This window comes from Lygodium microphyllum, chromosome 3 (genome assembly GCF_053477565.2).
Source record: "Lygodium microphyllum isolate KBCC chromosome 3, Lygodium_microphyllum_v1.1.10, whole genome shotgun sequence".
In the NCBI taxonomy this organism is placed as follows: Eukaryota; Viridiplantae; Streptophyta; class Polypodiopsida; order Schizaeales; family Lygodiaceae; genus Lygodium; species Lygodium microphyllum.
Genome location: NC_141137.1, coordinates 184,547,816 through 184,567,271, shown reverse-complemented (window position 1 = coordinate 184,567,271; position 19,456 = coordinate 184,547,816). Strand labels below are relative to the sequence as shown.

Below are 19,456 nucleotides of genomic sequence, written 5' to 3'. Positions count from 1 at the left end.
AATGTGAGGAGGTTACCATGCTTGTGGGGAAGGGGGCATTATGTAAGGGAGGAGAAGGGTTTGAGAGCTCTTTCAACTCCCCTCCCACTCATCCTTGTGAGAATGAAGCTTTAGAACACGGCAATACTCAAACACACCTATGCACATGCTGATTATCATAACCATAAAAATTTGCACAAGTCCACTTGAGTCCCACTCATCCTTGTGAGAATGAAGCTTTAGAACATGGCAATACTCAAACACACCTATGCACATGCTGATTATCATAACCATAAAAATTTGCACAAGTCCACTTGAGTCACATATATGCTGGCTTGATGAACCTTTTGTGGAGAGGAGCTTGTCTCTAATATGTAATGTGAATAACCTCCTATGGATAATAACACAAATTTAGACATACCTTGGCATAAGGGGCCCTTGATTGTAAGCATATTCCAACATTGAGGTCACAAGTGTAGCTTGGTTGGTCAAAAGCTTACGACTATGAGTGCAGGTGCATGCGTTCAAGTCCCAGCTCTTGTGTAATTGGGATGCCCTCATCCTTTGAAAGGCAATAGAGAAACATTACAAGAAAAAAAAAATCCAATGTTATACACTATCACGGGCAAGATCATGCCCTTTTTTTGCATGAGAGAGAGAGAGAGAGAGAGAGAGAGAGAGTGCGCGTGTGTGTGTGTGTGTGAGCACTCTTCTTCTTTAATTTTCTAAAATAAACTCTTCTCTTTCGAAAAGTAAGATATCCAAACATTTCAAAGTTATGTGGACCACTTAATTGAAGTTAATAGTGGGCATTTTTTTTGGGACTGGCACCATCTTGTCATCCCATCTTTGTATAAGCATATGCCTTAAAGCGCAATGCTAACGAAAGAGTTTACTCCACCTTCCAAGCAAATTCATGGAAGCACCCCAAAGGCAGCTTGTGGCTGCTTAAGTTAAATGCTTGTTACTGTTTCTTCTTGAAGCCTTAACTCGATGCACCTTTTAAGATGTTAGAAATTAAATACCACTTTTAGATATGTGTCGCATTCGTAAAAAGAAAAAATCTAAGCACATGTTCAATTTGTGCTATGCTGTATGTATGAAATGCGTCCAAGTGCAAGGCCCGTGCGATGCCCATTGCCCCCCCCTTCATCATTACCTGTAGATATATACACCTATCTGTAAGCTTCAATACATTGAGAAGATCGGGGGCTTGTCTGTACGTGCTTGTATGGATTCCCCGCAAGAAGGAAAAGCATGCAAAATCTTGGTGCTCCTGGTGCCATGCTCTCCTGCCCGAGGTTCTTCATGGCCGTCGGTCGGGGATTCTCTCTGGCTCCCCAAATGGAAGAAGTGTCGCAGTTTCAGGCCATGAGACACACCGGGCAACTGCACTGGTTATAATTGTAAGCTGATTGAAATTCCATCTCTTGATCTGTCGTTTTAGAGCTGCCCGACTCCAGAAATTTACTGCAGAGCTGCCGACACAATCCAAATTTGCTCTCTATAAAGCTTGACTTACAGTGCTAGATCTTCGACGGCAGTTGAACATCAATTCTTTTGCGAAGTCATTGGAAGAATACAGTGCTATCCTCCTCACAGCCATAAAAAGCTTCATATTCTTCTAGCCCTGTAAGTTCTGTTTGTTTCTACTAGTATAGCCCCATGAGGAATTCTCTTCAGCAGATGTCTGTAAAGCTCACTAACAAGAATAACGTGGCTTGCGATTTCGCTGCAACCGATCCCTTCGAGCTCCCTTTTGAGAATGCTGCTTGTAAATTACTGGACTCTCTGACTAATGCCCTAGATATATCACTAAGCAGCATTGGTGAAGCAAAGAAAGCATTGGCTCTTCATGCTCGGCCAGCCCAACCTTACTTGCCTCTCCAAACCAGCAGGATAAGGTATTTAAAATCAGAGCTGTTTGCCCAAGTCAGTGCAACATTTGCACCAGCAAAATGCCAGGAAGAAGTTGCCAAGGTTGAGGTTACGCACCCTTCGGTTGAGGTTTTGCAACCTTCAATTAGTCAGCTTCTAAGCCATCCTCTGGCTGTGCTGTCTTACGTGCCAAAGGATGTCTCTCTTTTCATCTCAGGTGCGGTGGCAGGTGCAGCAGCTAAGTCAGTCACTGCCCCACTCGATAGGATAAAGCTTTTGATGCAGGTTCGTATTCTCTCAACGGGTAATTCTTTAATCTTTAAGTGCTATTCAACACAATGACCAAAAGTGTCATGCTGCAGGTCTATGGCATAAAAGCAACAGAAGAAGAAGCAAGAAAGGGGATCGGCTTTCTAGAGGTATAATCCAGTTTGTGGTACATTAGTTTCCTGCAACTTAGGCGTCTGAGCTTTTCTGGTTTTCTAGGTCTTTTCCAGAAACATGTATACATGTGGGTGTAGATGCACTTCCTGTTGAAAGTTTATATCATTCTATCTACGGCTTTAATGAAAGAACAGTTAACTAAACAAGAGTCAATTAAACAAGAGTCTTTTAGGATGTTCCATGCTTTAAGGGTCCCAGATGGGCATGTACTACATTGCAACGACTAGCTTACCATGTGTGACCTGGATTCCATAGCACCGACCTTCAACTTCATAACCAAGTTTATGGCTCATCTGGCTGTTGTAGGGAATTCACAGAGTTAGGCAGGGTAGACATGTGGGCTTCAAAGCACATGGGTGTGATTTTGCATATGCTCAACATTCCAGGTCCAGTTTTAAAAGACCCAGCAGTAAATAAAAAGAGAAAGCAAATGCAGAATGTTGGGACGAGGTTACAACAAGTAGATGATATTTGGGCAGGCCTGGACAGTCACATCTAAGGAATAGGATTGATTAGATAGTGATGCAGTCTATGGGACTTCTGCATCTTCCTCGATTCAGATGAGTGAGCCAAGTCATGCATTGCTAATAGCGTCCAATGGCTGTTGACCTTTCAAATGATGACATTGGATTATACACTCTTGTAAGTCTGCAAGAGCACAATCAGGTCATACATACATGGTGATGTGATTGTGATAGGACATGGTATATACTGGTGCATGATATGTGACAGGTTGGTGTATGTTGACATTTATGTGCTTTATAGACCGTATGTTTGGTTCAAATTGGGATTGCTCAGTGTAGGATCTTCATATGCTACCATAGATAGAAGCTCAATGCATGTTGCAACCAATTGGACGTTTTTGTGTGGCAATATGATGGGGGTCTTCAAGGACCTCAGCTAGAGAAGTTGAAAGGGAGGAAAAGGATTGCCATCTTGCTCTGTTATCTTTGAAGTCTTCAGTGTCAAAATTCAAATTCAAAAAAGTATTACAAAAGAGTCTGAAGGACACTGTTTGACAGCAGCAGGCAGGACAGACAAGGTGTATGAATCTATTTGCAGCTTGCCTTTGCATGAAGATCAGCCATCATTGGATAAGGAAAAATCAGAAAGCCTACCTCAGCTCCTTACAGTTGTGCAGATATCGATCTTTGTCACAGTGACATTGTTGAGAGAAGCATGTGAGATACTCTCCGATCATATTGCAGTCATGAAGACCTAAGTCAAGGTGGATTCCATAGACAGGATGGAAGAGTTTATGTTCTGACCTTCGGTTGTAAGAAGAAGATCGTTCCATGGTTATTTTCGATGATTCCTTCGTAATCCTGGCCTATGTCATTGTCTCTTGACTTTCTATAAATGATTGTCTATGGGTTTGCATCCCTATTTGGGGTTTCCCACCATTTAAATGCTTTACAAAGGAAAGCTTTGTGTGTGTGTGTTGGGGCAGGGGGTTGCGTGATGGATTGCAAACTTTTGACCATGTATGTATGCTTTAGTCCAAGTGGCTGGCTTAAACAAAATTACATTATTCTGGGGGCAACTTTTGAGTCTAAAGTTACTCCTTCCAAGTAGAGAATCAAAAGGCTAACTTCAGATGCTTTTTTGCCAGGCCACAATGAAAATTGGAAGAGAAGAAGGGTTTGCAGGATACTGGAAGGGGAACTTCCCTCAGGTGTTGTACTAGGAGTAGTTGTAGTTATCATTGTCGTTGCTATGCTGATGTTAGTGTTAATATTATACTTGTTGTTTTGTTGTAATTTTGTGTTAACCTCTAGGTTTATGGAGTTCTTGTGTTCTCAATAACAGGTTATCAGGGTTGTACCTTACAGCGCTGTTCAGCTATTTGCATATGAAACCTACAAGGTACCATGTTTGTAACAATTGCTGCAGCATACACCTTTTTTGATAATTGAAAAAAGGGATTCAATCCACTGTATGGCTTAGGTGTAACTAGTGGCATACATTTTGTGTTAGAGTTCTCATCCTTGTCTATTAACTTCACTTCTATTGATCCATCAGAAGCTGTTTAAAGGCAAGGGGAAAGAGTTATCTGTGATTGGGCGACTGGCAGCTGGTGCTTGTGCAGGCATGACCTCTACCTTGGTGAGTTTGTGACAAACTTTGTGATAGCTTATAAATGATGGAATTCTAGTGTTTAGTGGAAAAAGCAGAAAGTGACACATCAGATACAATAATGAAGATCTTGATTGCTGATTATGGTGCAGCTAATCATTTCAATTTCCCGTAAATTTTAAAGTTCCCTCATGGGCCTGTGTGTGCATGCATGTGTCTGTGCAGTAGTTTTAGGTTCAGTTCTATTCTGATCTGGATCAAGATTACATCACTTTGTTTCTTAGCTGGTTCAACCACCCCTTTGTTCCCTCTGCCACAGATGTTTTGTAGTGTAGTTACTATGGTTAATTGAGGGTTAATTACATGTTAATTTACGTTTGCTCTTTTAGGTAACATATCCCTTGGATGTGCTCCGACTACGCTTGGCAGTGGAACCAGCTTCCAAATCCATGATTCAGGTAATGATTGTTAAAATCTCCTCATTTTGCTCTTTTGTTGTACCTTTTATCCTTATACTGTCATCTGTGGCTGTTGCAGGTTGCATCTACAATGGTGCAGGAGGAAGGCTTGTCTTCGTTTTACAGAGGTCTAGGGCCATCAATGCTTGGGATTGCTCCCTACATTGCCTTAAATTTTTGTGCGTTTGACTTGTGAGTTAAATTTCTTCTTTGTAATGTATCATGATTCTTTCTAATTCATTACAACTTTATCTTATGTTCTTCAAGGTTAATTCTTGTCCTTGGTAATTTGCAGAATAAAAAAGTCACTTCCGGAAGACTTCAGAAAAACACCAGCAGCATCTTTTATTACAGCTTTCTTGTCAGCTAGCTTAGCTACTGCAACCTGCTATCCTCTTGACACAGTCAGAAGGCAATTGCAAATGAAGGGCACACCTTACCTGACTGTTATTGATGCTTTTCCAGGAAAGCTTTCTGTTCTGCAATTCTGATGTTCATTTATTTCTTGGTTGAGTGTAAGAAGAGTTATACCTTCGTTAAGGAGAACACCATTTTGTTCACAAGTGTTTTAATTTTGCTTATAGTGATGGTTTGAAGCCAAAATTCAAAAGTTTTTGCACTTAGTATGTGTGGTGTATCATAAACTCTGCTATAGCCTATGTGTCCTGATACGATGCATTTATCCCTTATCCCCACCAAATTGATATGGGACCATTAGTGTATTTGAATTTTGAGTAACACTGCAATCCTGGTTGGCTTTTCAGCAGCAGGCGAGAAGAAGTTGTCACGGTATAGATTATGGGGTCTCTAATTTCTAGAAGACAGTTTGTGAAACAAACTTGTCCAAGCAATTAGTAATGATTTCCTCAGGCAAATCATATAGGTTATATGCTTGTTGGACTAACGATAAGGCAACTCATGGCTTTCCATGGTTGTCTTAGTAGGTAAGAAGAGGACTCTAAAGTCCAAGGAGATGCTACTTGACTTCAAAATTTTTAAAATAACATTCTATGAGAGTGCGCAACCAAAGAGGAAACATGAACACGGAAAGAGAAGGAAAGAGAAATACTGCAATGAAAGAAGAGCTTGGAAGGAGAAAATCTGCACTGAACTGAATGAAAGCTGAATACAAAAAGAAGACTGACCAGTCCTTGGACACAACCCAAGGCATTAGTGAGGGCACCAGATTAGGCTGATGATGGAAGGTAGTATTAGAAGATGGAGAAGAGTCCTTGTATGTTGGAGTTTGATGAAACGTGTAGAGGATGAACTTGTTAGTGATAAACTAAGTGTGAACACACACCTAAATCCGACTGAAAAAGAAATGCATGCTTTAAATAGAGTTGCCTCCCCCGTAAAAACACATGATAGATTGAATGTCAGAGCTCCTAATGTCTCCCTATGTAAGTTTTAGACTAAGGCTCATAGGCATGAGATGATTGTGAATGACAGAAATGATTGCTAACACATTCAATGATCTTTGAGTCCAAGGCAACATTGGCAAGAAAAAGAAATCCCAAGTAAGCACTCAATACCACTTTGAGATGAATAGAAATGGCCAGCCTTGAGAGTTCTAGTAATTAAATTTATCCCTTATATTGAATATTCCTCCCTAGATAGGTTAGAGCAAGTGTGTCCTTTCCTTGCCCTCTTTGGCTTTAGAAAACTACCACAAGTCAACAATTTCTCAACTGCCACATTGTCCCAATGGGATTCCTCTAAGGAACAATCTACCCTTTTCCCAAGTCAGCTTAATCTTGTTCATGAAATCTACAAGAATTGATTCTTGAAAAACAATATGTAATCTTGATGCTTACCCTAACAATGCCTAAGTTGTGAGTGTGATAGGTCTTTCCACACTACAGCCAATTGTATTCATACCACTATGAAGGTTGAGATCCATGATGTCTTCATATGGTCAACCAATTGTATTCGCACCACTAGGAAGGTTGGGATCCATGATATCTCCATATGAAGCAATTGTCTTGTGCCGACCCAACATGGGATGAAGGCAATAAAGGACCGAGGGGACAATCTTACCCCAAAGAACATGAAAGAGTAATGTATGCTCTTCAAGCACCCCTTCAAGCATAATGCATGCAGTTGCACCTTTAAAAATAGTTTTATGACATTAGTTATTTGAGGTTGAGTGGTTCGTGTAAGAAAGGCCACTTGATGCTTTCTTTGTCTAGTTTGACCATGATCACTTCTTGTCTAGATGCTTGTGCATGATCAATCTCCACCGTAGAGCAAGGGTATTATGATGAACATTTTGATCCTTAATAAACCCAAACTATGGGTGAATCATGCAAAAGGTATCTTTTTGCGGCTTGTTTTTACGTTAGTAAGATTTTATACAATGACCCTACGACAAAACACAAAAATCTATAGTCAATGAATGCTAAAATGAAGAGGTCAGATATACAAGGGCTGTTGATGTATCTCCTTGAGCTCTCTCTCCCACCAGCATGTGAAAAGCAAGTGAGGAGGGTAGGTTGCCCGCTGGGCCTAAATAGGAGGAAATAATGTAATAAAATAATGCAGGCAGCTAGCAAAAACTGACCGACATGATTAAGAAGCTGCTGACTGCACCACAAATGACAAATAATCAGCGATTGATCCTCCAGCTAGTATTGAACTAAAAATGCATTAGCCCGACTTAAACAACCCTAAAACATGCTTAATTAATGAAGAAAACCTTTTATTTCAAAAAGAAACGCGATCCTAGAGAGTTATTGTATCCCACATGCAAAACCCTAATTTGGGTTCCCTAAACTTTCTATAAATATGCATGCAGCCCACCACTCTCCCTCTCTTTTCTGCAGCTTTCAAGAGCCATAACTTTGCTGCCCACACCCTGTTCGTGGAAGACATCGTGGTCAAAGCTTCCACTAGCCACCTGCTACCATTTGGTGCTTGATTCTAGCCTTTGTCACTCATTTGCTGTTGTCACCAGGCCTGTGGAGCTATCGCCTATAGTTGGGTGTGCTGTTGCCCACAATTGGATGTTGTTGCTAGAATTTTCCTTCTCCTTTGAATGCTGTGTTTGCAGTTTTTGACTTCCACCTGATAGACTCTCACCTCTGTCATTTGCGTTTGCATCTAACAGTTGTGTAGATTTTCTCTCTCCTCAAGTACTTGCGTTTTTAGTCTCTCTCTCCTGCACTACCCTTTGCATCAGATCCAGCCTTCCTTGGCTGTGCTTGCTAGTGTTTGATGTGCGGAGGTTGCCTTTGTTCCGATTTGGGATCGGTTCGGAGTACGATACACTCTATAGCTCACAACCTTTGCCTTGATCCTAGAGGTAGGAGAGTTCGAGGTATAGTGTTCATTGCATAGTGTGTTTGTTGCATGAGCATTGTATATTCATTATTCATTTTCTTTATTTTTCATTGTGTTCACTGTCTGTGAGTTATTTATATCTTAACCCTAATTGTGTTCAGACTATTTCAATCTGTGCTTTTTTATACGATTAATTTCATGCTTTTTGCGTTTAGAGCATTTCTTCACAGAACTGCCACATGGCATCATCACTTGCTTGATAAAACTATCCGTGCATTGCGCCTATTGAAAATGCCCATTGACTGACAAAAATAATGAATAATGTCCTCCAAGAGTACCTCCAAGATAACTGACTACACCAATGGTAACCTAAGAAATGCTAGTCTAGGGGATGACTAATCTCTAACACCCCCTCTCATATCTTGGATGCGGCATAAGGCACAGAGATTTGGAGTGCCATCGGAGAAGAAGTTGACGAGGCACCTTCATAAACAAATCTGCAAGATTATCCTTTGTCTTCTAGTAAACCACATCAATGGTCTCATTCAAGATCTTCTCCCGAATGAAATGGTATGGAATTTCAATGTGCTTCGACTGAGTATGAAACATTGGGTTCCAAGCTAAAGCAATGCAACTCTCATTGTTACAATGAAGTGTCGTAGGACTTGTCTGAGGACAGCCAAGCTCTCCTAGTAACCTCTGAAGCCATACCATCTCACATGTGGTAGAAGACGCCGCTCGATTTTTCACCTTTGTGAAAGAAAGAGCAACAATGGGTTACTTCTTATACTCCACGAGATAACACTTGTACCCAAAGTAAAACAATATCTTATTGTTGACCTCTGGTAGTCAACATCTTCGGCCAAATTTGAATCCGTCCAATCTATAAGAACCAAATGTGAATCTCGAGTACCAGCTGGATAATGAACTCATAGTAGCCTTCCAATGTACCATCTTGGATTCACTCATGAAGCCGGCATAGATTTGTAGGAAAGCACAGATTAACCCAAGTGTTAAGAAGCTAAATTAAGGACTCAATTAACTGCTTGTAGTGGGTAGCATCTGTTGCTAGAGAATCTGCATGGATTGTAGCCTTCTAGTTCAGGTCCTTAGGAGTAGAAATGGCCTTATATCCCTCCATCTCAAACGTGGCCAAAAGCTCTCACACATACCTTTGCTAGGAGACGAAAATCCCCCTCGAAGTTTGGTAAATCTCATAGCCTAGAAAGAAATGAAGGCGGTCCATATCTGTCATCTTGAACACCTCATGTAGTGCTGCCTTAAGTCTCCTTGATCCTATGGGCATGGTCACTTGTCAAAATAAGATCATCCACATAAAGCACGAACAATCTCTCCTCGTCGTGCAACATTTATTGAAGTCTTTGGAATATTCGTCGGTAGTGGTGTAGTTGGGGAAGTTGGTGGGGAAGTAATATCCTCATCCAAAGAGAAAGAATCTCCACAAGGTGGGGCTCCAAAGGTATAGTCGTTGGCGCCGAACTCTCTCCTACCTATCTCCTGGATCTCCAAGCACAAGGTGTTTCTCACCCCCTTTTGAGGTTGGAATCCCCACGAATCAAATATCTCGACTCGTGTAGACATTGTGCTTAACGAGATCACACAATTGGTAACCTTGCGACTGGGAGTTGTAATCCACAAACACCCGTCTTCGAGAAGTTGCTTCAAATTTATCACGCTAATTTCAGGATATGGACATAGGCGTCACTCCCAAAAACTTTGAAATAAGAAACATCATGCTTAGACTCCAAATACGCCTCATAGGTTGTCATATCCCCAATTACTGAATTGGGGGATCAACTAAGGATGTGGATTGCAGTAGCCATAGCCTCGACCCAAAGACACTAAGGTGTTTGTCTATGCTCCATCATGGTGCAAGCCATCTCAATCACACTTTAGTTCTTCCACTCCAATATGCCATTTTCTTGAGGTGGGTGTGTGTTTGCGAACTCTTGGTGGATACAACGATTTGCACAAAATTTGGTAAGCTCATTAGAAACAAAATTTCCTCCCTTATCCAATTGTAATATCTTCAGTTTCCGGCTTGATTGGTTCTCTTCAAAGAGTAACCAATCCTTGAAGTTGGAGAAAGCCTCCAACTTCAATTGCAAAAAGTAGGCCCATGTCATCTTGCTAAAATCATCCACAATTAGCATGAAATACAAGCTCTCCTTAAGGGACTCCGTCCGCATAGGTTTACATAGATTTGTAGAAACAACCTCCAAAGGTGTTGAAGACTGCCTCAAAGCCTTACTAGGAATGGTATCATGATGGTGTTTCCCACGAATGCAAGATACACATGGCTGTTGGCTCACCACAATGTCCGGTATACCTTGAACAAGTTGTCCCCTACAAGCCTTCCGAAGGTAATCATAATTTAGGTGGCCAAACTGAGCATGCCAAAGCTTGGACTGTGTCTGAGAGGTAAGAAGAAGAGAGGTCAAGGTAGAAGGAGACCTTGGCTTGTAAACTCTATTCTCCTCATAATCAAAAGTAAGCACATGTCTCAGTTCATGATCAAGAATCCGAAAGGAATCCTCGTCAAAGTCAACCAAGAGGCTGAGGGCACAAATCTTGTGTACTGAAAGCAAATGGTAACCCAATCTTGGCACATCAAGCACCTCTGAAGTATGGGCACCACCTTGCCCATTTGGAGTAAGCTGCATATTATTTCTCCCTTGAATAGGGACAGAAAAGTTGTCGCTCATGAGAATCTATCCATGCGAAGGCTGCAAATGGCAACATGTGTTGCAGAAGGAGTCATGTGCTTAAAAGCACCATTGTCAACCATTCGCTCAGGAGGGTGTGGGGCTGTAACGTAGCATTAGATGCCCTAGGGTTTGATGCCTCAATCACTTCCAAGTGGAGGAAGGCAGCTGATGAGGGGAGCAGCCATTGACCGCTCTTGAATCCTTTGAAGACTTCTCTTCTTCTCCTTGTCCTTCTTTTCCTTGTTGGGGCGATTATTCTTCTAGTGACTTGTCTTGCCATAGATGTGACAAGTGGAATCCTTCTTCGATGTGTCCTCCTCCTTTTTGTCCTTCCCCTTCTTTTGAGAGGACTATCTTGTCAATGCCGTTGATTTGGAAGCATTGTGTCCTTTCAATTGCTCCTCTTGATTCAAAACCATAGGAACCAACTCTTCCCAACGAAGAGTCTTTGACCCCTCTGAAGTAATCAAGGCGGAGTAAAATGAACTAAATCGGGGTGGTAACTAAGAAAGAAGAGTTATCGCCATGTCCTCCGAGGTAATTGCCTTCCATGTGTTTTGGACCTGTACCTGAAATTGCCGAAGCTTGTTGATATTCTCCTGTATAGAAGAAGACTTGTTAGGACTCAAAATCCTCATCTAAACCTCCAGAGACACCTGCTTCATCATGGTCATCTGATTGTACATCTAATCAAGCTCTAGCCATATGTCTCAAGCCACAGTTAAGTGCTTGATGTGAGCCACAGTCGTCACTTTTCACAAATGTGTATACTGGGCAGGCACGCGACAGGTCAATGTTGACCAGGTGACAATGTTTCTAGGTAGGCGACAGGTCAGATTGGTCAGGTTCAGGCAACGCAGATCAATGGCTGTATTTTCATCAAGTTTTGGGCATTTTTGGTCATATTTTTTCTTAATTTCTGCAAGCAGGCCACCTGCTCACTGACGGGGGTTCGCGCTTGTAAGCACATCTCTCAGATTTGTGCAAATTTGTTCTCGAAAATTGGGGGTTTTCCCAGATTTGATGCTATTCATGCAAAATAGTGACATCTGACCCAGAAATTGCAGACATTTTGTGCTTTGGAAATTTTGGAGTTTTTCATGTAGACGTGAAATTTTGGTCAGCTGAGCCAATCTCACTGATTTTGTGCACATTTGAATCCCGAAATTTGGGGGTTTTGCAGAATTTGTGAAATTTCTGCAACATTTGCCCTTATTTAACACTCGGCATGATGTTTTAATGCAATTGGGGCAGATTTATTGCAACAATCTTGGCGCTTTTCGCATTGGTGATGCATTTTGAGCCAATTTGTGCTTTGATAGTGAAATTACAGCAGATTCACTGCCGAGTTGGAGAAATTTGGACTTGGGATGTATCAAATGTTGTAAAAAGGCAGCTTCTCTTGGTACATGTATTGCTGAATGCTCATTGTGCAGTTAAACAGTGGTACATACAGCACTTGGGTTATTGCATTTGGGAGTTATGGTGATGTATTATTGAAGTGGGAGCTGTCTTTTATGCATATGTATCAGATTTGGTTAATGTATATGCTGTAATCAGCCCTTGGGACTGAAATTGCAGCAAAATATCTGCTTCTTAGGCACTTATTGAAGTGCAAGTTTGCATACTTGCTGTTATATTCAGCAACCTTGCTATTGGCTGAAAGTATTCACCATTTTATTTCAGTTTTTGTAATTGCTGAAAATGGTTGGCAATGCATTTACATTTGACACAAAGAATCTTTTTGAGATTCGCAAATTTGATGGCAATGGCTTTGATATTTGGAAAGGTCGTACGCAGGGGGTATACTTTTTCTATAGGATTGTGATGATGCTTTGGCAAAACATAAGCCTGTTGCTTTGTCAAATAAGGATTGGGCTAAAATGAATAAGAAAGCCATCACTTATGTCAAAATGGCAATCACAGATGATATCTTGGTTGATATCAAGGGACTCACCACTGCACATGCAGTTTGAGAGAAACTTAAGGCTACGTATGAGAATACGACTCCTATCAATTAGGTCCATCTCATGCAAAAGTTGGTCGACTTGAAGCTTGATGAGTCTAAGTTTGTCTCAAAGCATTTAAATGCATTCATTGGTATTTTGAGTCAATTACAGGATGCAAGCTTGCCGACTTTTGATCCTAAGTTGAAGGCTATCTTCTTGCTCATGACTTTACAAGATTCATGGGAAACATTGGTTGTGTCATTGGACAACCACCCCAACTCGACATTTGATGGTGTGTGTGATTCTATTCTCAATGAGGAGATTAGACGTAAGGCAAGTGGGAAAAACAATGGATTAGCCTATAATGTAAGAGGACAGACTGAAAAGAGGTCAAATGTTACAAATAAGCTTAAAAACCGCAGCAAAAGCAAGGAAAAACAGCAATATGTTACTTGCTATTAGTGTGGATGCAAAGGGCATAGAAAGTTTGATTGCAGGTACTATAAAAGGGAGCAAGAACGCAAGAAGCACGCTAATGCAAAAGGCAAAACGAATGAGAAGGATGGCAGCTCTACCTTAAAGAAATAGAGAAGGCAAATGTGGTATCTAGAGTTGTCCACGTCCGACAGATGGGTCAACTCATCTGCCACGTCCGGACCCGTCCGATTTGATCCCTGCCCGACTACGCCAACTGCACCTTGTCCTCCCGTATCCTTGCGGCCAACAAATGGTCACTTTTTCTGACCGTTTTTTCCCTTTTTTTTTCAGTTCTTTCTTTTATTCTTTTCTTTCTTCTCTCTCTCTTAAATCTTCTCTATTCTTCTTTTCTTTCTCTCTATCTTTTCTTTCTCTCACACAAAGACTCAAGAGAAAAGTTTAAAGATTAAACTAACAAGTTTAAAAACTCTCTCTCCTTTCTGCTCCGTCTCTCATGATTCATCCATCTCTCTCTCTCTCTCATATACACACAATGGCACAATGCAAGCATCCTCTCCCATGGATGATGGGCCACCATTAAAATTTCAGAATTTGAAATCTCTCTCTCTCTCTCTCTCTCTCTCTCCCCCTCCCCCAACCCTAAAACCCAAAGCACTCTTCCTTTCTATAAAAATATCATACTTCGCTCCCTCCCACATCTCATTCATCATTTCAAGTTCTCGACCCCTCCTACTCCTTTCAAGCTCTCCATCAAACATCCTTCCTACTCTCTCAAGCTCTCTCCTCCCTTAACCTCTCAACCCTTCCAACCTCCTTCTCCATCAAGCTCTAGCCTCTCTCTACTCCCTCAAGCTCTCTACTCCTTTCAGCTCTCTACCCTTTCCACTCCTTTCTTTAATCATCTCACCCTCCACCCGTGCCCCTCTAGGTTCTCTCTATACATCATCAATGGCACCCCCTCTCCATGAGGTCTTTTGCTTGCATTGTACCTACTTCAAATGAGTGAAGGAGAAATCTAACATTTGGAAGTGGCAATACAAGTAATGCCCAAAGCTCCAAATCTCATTTGTGACTCGCCTTCTCATCCACTTTGCAAATTAGAAGGGGAGACCACACCATGCCTCGGTATTTTTGATGATGTCTATGAAGATTGTTGTCGGAAAGACTTTCCATTGAAGTGACGCAAAGGCCTTTCAAGGGCAAGTGAGGAGGTGATCTCTCCCGATCATGAGGTCTCGGATGTGGAAGACGATCCCTCTTTAACTGTCTCGGTTTCCTCCATTGGAGGGGCCTCTTCTATCCCATCTAGAAAAAGTCATTTGAGTGGTGCACCTATGCCCAAGAGACAAGCCACTCTTGCCCAAGCAACGGGGTAAGTTTCTGGTCCTCTTTTCTTTCTCAAGGAGAGATAAAGGCTAGTGGAAATAGAGATTGCGCGGACTATAATTGAGTGCAATCTATCTTTTCATATTCTCAAAGCAGATCGATGGAAGCAGACGGTGAAAGCCATTATTGCCATTGGTCCATGCGAGGGATGGTACGGTTTCACATACAATGACATGCATACCAAGAAACTCGATGAAGAGAGAGAGAGAGAGAATTGACAAGTCCCTTAAGCTTGTACGTGCCGGTTGGGCAAAGTATAGATGCTCTATTCTATCTGATGGATGGAATAACTGCAAAAAAAGGGGGATCATCAACATCCTCGTCTCTTGCCCACTTGGCACATACTTTCTACGAGCGTGGGTGTGGGCACGAGCGGAAGGAGAACCACGAGCTCGTTCATGTATCGGCACATATGGTAAGCCATCATTGAGGTAATGCTTCTAAATTCATTATTTTGTAATCTCTCTTTTCTTTTAACCTTCCAAACTTATTTTAATTTCATCGTGCATAATCTTGTAGGTTGGGCCGCAAAATGTGGTGCAAGTTTTCATGGGCAACGCCTCGAATTGTTCATTTATGGGGCAGAAACTTGAGCCCGAGTTTCTGTCCATAGTATGGACACCATGCACTACACATTGTCTAGATCTTCTTATGGAAGGTATATGCAAGTTGGAGTGGGTGGCGAGGATTGTTAACGATGCTTGCATAGTCGTTGACTTTGCCAACTCCAAGGTCTGAGTCCTTGCGATTTATCGCTCATACTCAAACTTGGAGTTGAAGAAGCCCTCAAAGACTCGGTTTGCGGTCTTGTGGCTTCTCCTCAAGTGTCTCTATGACATTGGCAATAAGCTACAAAAAATGGTCGTATCAGATGAGTTTAAGGAGTGGCTTGAAGAGGAGTCCACATCAAGCCAAGTGGAAGCAAAGGCCGTTCAAAGGCTTTGCTTAAAGGAGAAATTTTGAATGGATGTGAGAGGCATTGTTATTAGTGTCACTTCTATCTTCAAGGTGCTTCGCCTGATGGACATGGAGAGGGCTATCATTGGCCTCCTCTATCATCTTATGACGGATGTGATGGAAGAGATACAATTATCGATCATCTTGGATGGGGAGGCATTTTCTTCATGGTATTGTTTTTATTTTTATATTTTGTAATGATTCATGTTTTTTTTAGTTTTAGAATCTATAATTCATATTGTCTTACTCTCATTCTTTTCAAATTTCACCTTTTAATTTCCCTCTAAATCTCTATCCTCTTGCATCTATTGTAGTGATATCTTGGATACCACCCCTAAAAGAGATGATATCTCTTTTTGACGAAGAGAAGATGGAAGTGGATGAAGCGACCCATATATGGGTTTGCGACACTCTTGCATCCCGCCTTCAAAAAATCCTCTCTCTTCATGGATGCCAATGTTCTTGCCGATCGTGATGCCTTTCTTCCAAAGGCTTTGATGGAAGAGCACCATGGTACCTTCCTCTAAGAGCTCATCAATTATAGCGATCAAGGGGGCACCACTTTCGTATCTACCATTTGTTGGAAGTGGGAATCATTGGTGAAGCCTCTTTTTTGGTGGGAGTTATTTGGCTACCAATTGCCCCATCTCCAAAGAGTGGCCTATGCATTCTTGCATAGGTTTGAAAATCTCTTCTCTTTTTTCGTTTAATTCTAGTTACAACTTGCAAGTTTAAAGTTTAAACTTACTTTTTCTTCACATGGTTTAGGATTGTTCCTTGGGTGCACGTGAGAGAAATTGGTCCGCCTATATCCTCGTGTATACCAAATTTTGTAATAAGCTTGGCACACGACAATTGGAGCGATTGGCTCCAATTTACTCATGCTACGCAACATGCATAAGATGTCTATGGCAAGACATATATCATATATCCAATTTTTATACTTTTTAGTTCATAACTTTATTCATAGATTATGAAATATATTTAGAAAAGTTTCATTTGTTTAATCTAAGTTTTTCATTCTTTAAATGCATAGATAAATGTTGGATATTTCACTCACGTCTCACTTACGCCTACGCTTACATAGGAGTGTCGGTGATCAGTAGGACACTGGGGCACTTTTTACTCTTGGTAGCAGAGGTTTTTTGCCCAGACTTATGGTATTATTTCATATATGCTTATGACATACACTTACGGGCACTTACCGTGTTCGGGTGTAAACACCTCCTACAACCCTAAGGTTTAAGGGTTGTACCTTGTACTTTCAGCTTACACTTTTTGAGTCTATTGTATTGGGTGTCGTGCTTCACTCTCTACTGCCTATTGTTTTTTGTGCTGAGCTTCGATCTTGCCGTTCTCTCTCACATTTGGTATCAGAGCTCTGGCTTTGCTCAGCAGCTCCGCTCAGTCTCCAGGAGTCCCCGCTCAGTACTAGATCTGCCCCCTGTCCACTGTTAGCTTTGGAGCTATCCTGCTCCTGCTCAATCCGTTTGCGCATCCATCAACTTGAATGCCTAACTGTGACCAGGGCATTGCCTGTGACCAGTGCCCGTTCTCTGTGCTGCTCTCGCCAGGTCTCTGTGATGCCCCAGCCCTGCCAGTGCAGCCCTTGTTTGCGCCTCTTCCTGTAGCTACGCCCCTAACCAATGAGCAATCGCCATGTCACTCTGCGCATGAAGCCTGCAGCCGCCATGTCACTCTGCGCCTGAAGCCTGCAGTCGCCACGCCCGCTTGTAGCCGCATGTACCCTCTCGCAGTCCCTGACACGCTGCTCGCCACTCGTGTGACCCGTCGATTGCGTCGTGAGGAACCTGCTATGCCTCTCGTCACCTGTCAGCACCGCGCTGACCACCCCTCTGACCTAACACGCGCCAGTGGTTAGCGTCAGCCCGTCATTAGTCGACAGCTCATCTGCTTGCCTAATGCCTATACCTGCTAGCGACAGCCCATTTGAAGCGCCGACTGTACCCGCTTGTACCCTCTCGCAGTCCCTGACACGCTGCTCGCCACTCGTGTGACCCGTCGATTGCGTCGTGAGGAACCTGCTATGCCTCTCGTCACCTGTCAGCACCGCGCTGACCACCCCTCTGACCTGACACGCGCCAGTGGTCAGTGTCAGCCCGTCATTAGTCGACAGCTCATCTGCTTGCCTAATGCCTATACCTGCTAGCGACAGCCCATTTGAAGCGCCGACTGTACCCGCTTGACATCCGTCCGATGACTCTCTCCCAGTCAACCCGTAATTTTTGTGGTAAACGTTTTTTCAAATTTTATTTTTTAAATTCCAGCATAAATTTCTGGAAGCAGGGGTTCCTATGCAGCAGGCACAACATTCAAAAACGTGTCTGGGACACATTTTATGTAAATTTTTTGGGCACATTCATAAAATTTTTTGGGGCTTTTATGTTTTTTGAGGACATTGGCATATGTACTGCAGCTACAGTCACAGAAAGATTGTTTTGAATACATTTGAGGCAAAAAGTTTTGGGGATTTTGCTGGTATAGTGTTGTTGAACACTGATTGCACGTTGGACTGCGTGCATTACAGACAGTTTTGACAAAGTGCACGTATGTACACTAATTGCAAAAAGTTATTTCTTACAATTTTTGGAAATTTTCAGATTTCTAGTGTGGTCCTGCTTTGACATTGCTCTTTTGCTTTTTCTTGGTAATTGATAATCATAGCAAATGAGGGAGGAGATGTTTTTACCTATGTATCCAAAGAGGACAGATTGGATGGAAATAACTATTCACTTTGGTCCTTCATGATAAGAATGTACTTGTGGCAAAAAATCTTTGGGATTATTGTAGTGGAGAAGAAGCTCGACCTAGAGTCGTGGCTCCAGCTACTCCTCCTCCAGGAGGATGTGCACAACGAGCCCTCAGGCTCAGTTACTTTCACAAAGAATAGCAGCTCAAAAAGCATGGGATACATGGGATGCACAGGCTTTGTCGTTGATTGCATTAGCAGTTCAATGGTCAATCATCCTCCACATTCGTTTAGCAGCTTCTTCACGAGAAGCTTGGCTAACTTTGGAGGAGATGTTTGCAGGCAAGAATGAGACTCGCATCTCTTTCTTAAAGAAAGAGCTAGAGACATTGAAAATGGATGAAGGTGATTCTATTCAGGATCACTTCAACAAAATTCAGGACTTGCGAGAGCAACTCATGAATGTTGATGAGTACTATTCGGATGCACAAATGATATCTACCACCTTGAACTTAGTACCTCCTTCGTACTTGGCTTTTCATACGGCCTTAAACCTCACCATGAGGATTGCTGTGCAGCCAATCGCTTTTCTTCAGTTAGTCAGTTTGCTTCTAGAGGAGGAGCAAACAAGAAGAAATAGTGGTGTGGATGCTATAGCCTCTGAGCAGGCTTTTATGGCTAGACAGAAGGGCAAAGGCATTCAAGTGAAGAATGCTCCGCAGAGTTTTGGGACTTCTAGCACATCCGAGGCAATTAAAAAACAAAGGGGCACGCAAGCCAAAAAGGGCAAATGCCATTATTGTAAGAAGCCAGACCATTACATCACTGAGTGCAGGAAGCGAATTGCCAAGGAGAAGAAAAAGGAGTCAGGAATGTCTGTTTCTGATGCTACTTCCACTGTACTGAGTCCGCGTTCTTTGTTGCAGACAGGGACTATTGTTTTTACACATGTAGTTATGACACCCCTTGGGTAGATCGAGCATTTAGCTCTACTGAGGATGCAAGCGAGGATGCAAACACTTGGTTTTTTGATAGTGGTGCTTCTAGGCATATTACATCTTGCAGAGATTTATTTGCTTTTGTTAGTGCTACTCCAGCTGGTAAGTCTGTACAGTGTGCCAACAATGCATCATACCTTGTTAGAGGTATTGGGGAGATTGTGATCACATC

The 19,456-nt window shown here is 42.2% G+C and overlaps 1 protein-coding gene across 2 annotated transcripts in view; it reads left to right on the top strand.

Moving 5' to 3' along the window:
* Nucleotides 1-1,070: 1,070 nt before the first annotated feature.
* LOC148039287 (thylakoid ADP,ATP carrier protein, chloroplastic-like) overlaps nucleotides 1,071-19,456 on the top strand; it is a 37,439-nt gene continuing 19,053 nt past the window's right edge. Inside the window, exons 1-9 of one of the 2 annotated variants that reach the window (XM_087675181.1) lie at nucleotides 1,791-1,959; nucleotides 2,075-2,142; nucleotides 2,220-2,276; nucleotides 3,914-3,976; nucleotides 4,111-4,167; nucleotides 4,324-4,407; nucleotides 4,767-4,835; nucleotides 4,915-5,027; nucleotides 5,131-5,303. In XM_087675181.1, the coding sequence (XP_087531307.1) occupies nucleotides 1,938-1,959; nucleotides 2,075-2,142; nucleotides 2,220-2,276; nucleotides 3,914-3,976; nucleotides 4,111-4,167; nucleotides 4,324-4,407; nucleotides 4,767-4,835; nucleotides 4,915-5,027; nucleotides 5,131-5,303 (706 nt within the window). In that variant the 5' untranslated portion in view covers nucleotides 1,791-1,937. Of the gene's footprint in view, nucleotides 2,143-2,219; nucleotides 2,277-3,913; nucleotides 3,977-4,110; nucleotides 4,168-4,323; nucleotides 4,408-4,766; nucleotides 4,836-4,914; nucleotides 5,028-5,130; nucleotides 5,304-19,456 lie in introns of both variants that reach the window. The other variant, XM_087675180.1, reaches the window with a different exon arrangement.